The sequence below is a fragment of the Thrips palmi genome, unplaced genomic scaffold (genome assembly GCF_012932325.1).
Source record: "Thrips palmi isolate BJ-2018 unplaced genomic scaffold, TpBJ-2018v1 HiC_scaffold_7, whole genome shotgun sequence".
In the NCBI taxonomy this organism is placed as follows: Eukaryota; Metazoa; Arthropoda; class Insecta; order Thysanoptera; family Thripidae; genus Thrips; species Thrips palmi.
Window position 1 is genome coordinate 249,879 of NW_023144634.1, and position 4,951 is coordinate 254,829.

Below are 4,951 nucleotides of genomic sequence, written 5' to 3' on the forward strand. Positions count from 1 at the left end.
ACATGCCGAGAAGTTGCGATGCGCTGCGTGTTGCGTGATGCGCATGCGCAATGTGGTAGGATAGCCAACTATTGTCGAAGAAGTTCAACCGCGTTAGCATTTATTTTGTTCTGTTTTAAAAAATATGTCAGTATCATCAAATTATAAAATTAATTTTGGAAATTGATTTAAGCACTCTACATACCCGTCATTTCATGTTTGTTTCCGATTTCAACATTTGTTTTCTGTTTTGAGGTTGGCGTTGGCTTCCCTCCAGTTCTTCAGCACAGCATCCGGCCTAGCCCCCCGCACCTCGCATCTTTACCATCTTTGCTTAGTTTCGGGCTCAGAAGTCAAAACTTTAATTTGAGATTGTGCTAGGGACGATGGTACATGTTAGACAAATTCATGTGGGTAGGGGCACTCAGCCCAATTCTAAATTTTACCATGTAAATGATGGCTGGCATTACAATAAGAACTGTATCAAGAAGGGAGTTATTTACCTGAAGTGTGTCCGTTATGAGCGAGGTTGTCCTGGAAGAGCTCTGTATGACAGAAGACGCGGCTTTATTCATACGAAGAGGCACGATCATCCCCGAAACAGACTTTATGTTCCATACATGAGATTGCGCAGAAATATTTTGCAAAGATGCAGAAGGCTTGAGTTTGTTTCTTTCAGACAGATTATTGTGGAAGAAAGCAGAGGGTAAAGTGCTCCCACTCCTTCAGTTTTGTAGGCCTACAAGTTAGAATGCAAGCCCTCTGTGGCTTTGCTAATAATTGTGATTGATATTTTCAGATTCCCACTTCGAGTGCAAGCTTTATTGAGGATGTCTCACATTCGATCATCAATGCAACGTGTGAGGTATAGAAGGTTCCCCCCTGTGCCAGCCTCTCTTGAGGAACTCACTAGAATTCTGCAAAACCCATTGTATGCGGTCATGACTGCAACTCATGATGCCGAAGATAGTCTTTATGCTGCAAGTGTCACAGCCAGGGATGGTTCTCACAGTGTACTATTTATGACAAGGCGAATGGCAAATGTTGCTCGCTCAATGCATACTTTGTTTGCTGATGGAACTTTTAAATCCTTGCCATCCATCGAAGGGCTCAATAGAGCCTCTCAGGTAATTATTTAAAATATTTGAATATTTTTGCTATTTTACTATTATTTTAATAGCTGGAAACATAATTATACTTTTGTACAGGTTTTTGCATTGGTTGGTAATTGGAATCACACCATCATACCTCTGGGATGGGCTGTAATGCAGCGCCGCACTACTCCAGCCTATGAGTCGGTATTGAGAATTCTGCGTTTGATTCTAAGGAATGCACCAAATCTTAGGAGAATCATAACAGACTTTGAACCAGGAATGCGGAGAGCATGGTCTAATATTTTTCCTGACGTCCATCTCCAAGGATGCTTTTTTCATTTTGTTCGTGTGAGTGTTCTGTGCCTCTTCAAATTTGATTCTATGTTGCTACATTTTTGCTACATTTTGTGCTTAAAATGTGTGTTTTTTTTAGGCATTGATTAGTTATGCAAAAGAAGAGTTGAACATGGCCCTTCTCTTGAGGAGAGAACCTTACTCCGAGCTCATGAAGTCTTATTGTTCCTTGGCTCTCCTTCCACGGCGATTCATTCGCAGAGGTTACAACCTGTTGGTGCAAGAAACACGGCAGCATGGAGGTCGAGTTTATGGGAGAATGAGGCCATTCTTGGCGTACCTTCTGCGAAGCTGGGTAGCTCACCCTGTTAAGAGGCCATGGATGTGTGTTTATGGATCCATCCACCGCACCAACAACACTTGTGAAAGCCACAATAAAATGCTTGGAAACTTTGCCTGTGTGCCTCATCCCAATACTTACAACTTTATAAGTGAGCTCAAACTTATTTTCCTAATTTATGTTTCAGTTTTTCTTGATGTTGCTGGGTTTTAATACGATTTTTCCCCACTTTCTATTGTAGGTGCCTTGGCGTCAATGGAAGAAAATGCCCTTGCTGACGTAGAGGCCTTAGAACTTGGAGAGCAGCCTAATCGGAGGCGTAAACTGAAATCAATCATTTTAGACCGCCGCTTGAGAAACCTGGCTGAAACCCTGAACAATCCTCCTGGAAACCTGGATCAAGCAATTCTTCGATACATACATGCAGCATCCCATACCTTTGACACTGCATACAGAAATGCAGTAGAAGGAAATTAGTGGGTTTGTTTATGTACCATCAAATGCACCCTCTACCTTGTAAGTATTTATTATCCATTTCCATAAATTTGTTCACTTTCATCTTTCATAATAACAGATTTTTCACAATGCTGCTTTATTCAATTTGGTTTGATATATGAGCACTTGTAGGATCTTGTTAAATGCAACTGTTGTGATCTGTGTATTTATTTACTTGTTTCAGGTGTACTATGACCCTGTCTAAACCTATGTGATTCTATTTTTTGGAGTGCTTTTTATCATGTAATCCCTGGCTACTGATCCATTGTTTTAATGCTTATACTCAACAAACACTAGTTTTATTCAAACAAAGGAGAGTGCACACTGGGTTGACCAAATCCTAAATCCTATTACTTCGAAATCCCTCCTTGTCTTTCTGTATCCAAATCATTTCAATCATCCTTCTCTTATCTGTGTAAGTTCGACCATGAAACCCAAATTGAAGTGAGTCATCGTGTTCCAAGCAAATTGAATTTTGCACCTAGTCAAACCAATGGAAAGTTTCTATGATTTTACTGTTATAAAAATTATGTTTATGCTAATTCAACCCAATCCTTCAATTTTATAACGTTACTATTTTACTTGAAACCCGTTCTTATTTTAATCTTGATATTTTAGCCTAAGAAAATATGGTTTTAATTTCTATTTTGTATGTATTAAACATTTTATTTTTTCATCCCTTGTCTGAAGATTACATGAAAATTATGGGTATGTGGTTTTATTTGTATCTACACTGAATAAGTGGCATTCTTCATATCGGTGTCTCCATTAAATTCTTACTCCTACGAATACATGTAATAATTTGTCCTGAGAGTTATTCTAGGACTTCTTGAATTGCATTCTTGAATGACCCTTTAGCATGTTTCACCAGGAATAATAAATATTTTGCCTTCAACTCAATTTTATTTTATTTGCTAGTCCAGATCCAGCGAAGTGAGGCAAAGACTCATCAAGTAGTTGCACTTATCTCATGTACTCTGTTAACTTTCGATGCAAAACCTGTGGTACTGCGGCCTTTTGGTTTCATTACTTGCCATTTAAGTGTTTACACAAACCTGTCATTAAATAGTTTGTCACCACTTGTGGCACTTACTTTTATGTTGTGATGCAAAAGCCTAATGCTGCTGAATGTTATGCAGTAAAATATGTATTGCCTACTTGAGACAAGTTTTGGGAATCAATAAAGGAAAGTAGTGATTTGAGACAAGCAAACAGTATCTTTATTCACTTTACAAACAAGTTTTTCCTTTTAGTCTTAGGAATGATCAATTGTTAAAAAGCATGTTACAAATAAAAATGCACTGAAGGCATGTAGCCAAGCAAAGTGATGATTTAAATTACTCAAGCACATTACAAAAAAAGTGAAGAGATTTTCTTCCTACTTGAGACAAGTTTTGGGAATCAATAAAGGAAAGTAGTGATTTGGTGATTTGAAACAAGCAAACGGTATCTTTATTCACTTTACAAACAAGTTTTTCCTTTCCAGTCATGGGAATAAACAATTGTTAAAAAGCACATTACAAAAAAAATAATAAAGAAATTTTCTTCCTGGACTGAAGGCAGGTAGGCAAGCAAAGTTGTTTAAATTACTCTGTCTGACTGTCTGAAGCCAGGTTGGGAAATTGTCAAGCGTATTAAAAGTAAAAATAAAGAGATGTCCCTTAAGTGTTGGCAGGTTGCGCACAAAACAAACTTACTTCTTATTTCCACGAGAAGCTTTTTGAAGTTTGGCTATTTCTTGTTGTAATTGTAATTTCGATTTACCCTTGTTTTTGGAACCTTTCTTCCTTCCCCTTTTCTTTGGTGCCTGTTCCTGAAAGAAGATAATAAATTAGTTTGTTTAACATGCAATTGTTGACTTCATGTTTAGAGATAAGTAGGCAATAGACCTCTGAGTCATTCTCATCCATTTCTTCATCGTCATTGTCCTTGTTTTCCTTTGAACATGACTTCTTCGATGAGGAAAAGGATTTACCCCAAATTTTCTCCTGTGACAAGGAAAAATAAAAATATGATCCATTTTTTCACACTTATAAAATATTTCAATAATGTTGTTTTAAAAAAATACCTCCACATCAGAAAGGTTGTCATCATCATAGTTGTTGTCACTTGAATTATCCTATGGAAAGTAGAAGTTTATAGAAAAAAATGATGGTATAGGTAAAAACGCCTTAAAAGTAAAAGCATATGCATACTGACCTCCTCAGATTCTCCATCCCTTTTCTTTACATTACGTTTGGTTTGGTCAGTTTTAATACTCTTCACTGCTTTCACCTGTTCTCCTACTTTCTCCTCCAATATTTCATCAACTTGTTTGATAATGTCGTTCTTTGTGGCCTCTAGGGCTGCTTCCATAGAGGTCAATATTTCTTTCTTCATAGATTTAATTTTCTCTTTCAAAGCCTGCTTAAAGGGACCTTGAATTTCATTCATAATGTTTGTCCGAAGACTTTCCACTTCTGACCGTACAACATTCCTAAGCATCTCAATTGCGGGGTCACCTGGGGACACAAAGTAAAACAATTTTTGTGTCGAAGATTAAATAAAGCATACATTTCTGCATGATCTCCAAATTTTGTGCATCAACAAGTGTTAGGCGAGAGTGTCTGGCAGTTGCAAGGTGCTAACCAGATTTGCTGTGTGTTGTGAGGATATAACCTCCCACAAGACAATAAAATTGTGAATGTGAAATTATTATCTGAGCTTATTTGCTAGTAAAAACAGAATACATAATGTTTCTAACAGCAAA

At 37.4% G+C, this 4,951-nt stretch overlaps 1 protein-coding gene across 1 annotated transcript; it reads left to right on the forward strand.

Moving 5' to 3' along the window:
• The first annotated feature begins 354 nt into the window (after nucleotides 1-354).
• LOC117652588 lies at nucleotides 355-2,749 on the forward strand. Its single transcript, XM_034397619.1, has 6 exons — nucleotides 355-685; nucleotides 779-1,106; nucleotides 1,188-1,421; nucleotides 1,507-1,858; nucleotides 1,949-2,223; nucleotides 2,387-2,749. Exons 1-5 carry the CDS (start codon nucleotides 366-368, stop codon nucleotides 2,182-2,184), a joined length of 1,470 nt encoding a protein of 489 aa, XP_034253510.1. The 5' UTR covers nucleotides 355-365; the 3' UTR covers nucleotides 2,185-2,223; nucleotides 2,387-2,749.
• The last annotated feature ends 2,202 nt before the right edge of the window (nucleotides 2,750-4,951 follow it).

Excerpts from the sequence above, each read along its gene's own strand:
- LOC117652588 (XM_034397619.1), top strand. The coding sequence starts at position 366 with ATGGTACATGTTAGACAAATTCATGTGGGTAGGGGCACTCAGCCCAAT. Across the intron at positions 686-778 it reads ATTGTGGAAGAAAGCAGAGG|ATTCCCACTTCGAGTGCAAG; the intron begins GTAAAGTGCTCC and ends TGATATTTTCAG. Across the intron at positions 1,107-1,187 it reads GGCTCAATAGAGCCTCTCAG|GTTTTTGCATTGGTTGGTAA; the intron begins GTAATTATTTAA and ends ACTTTTGTACAG.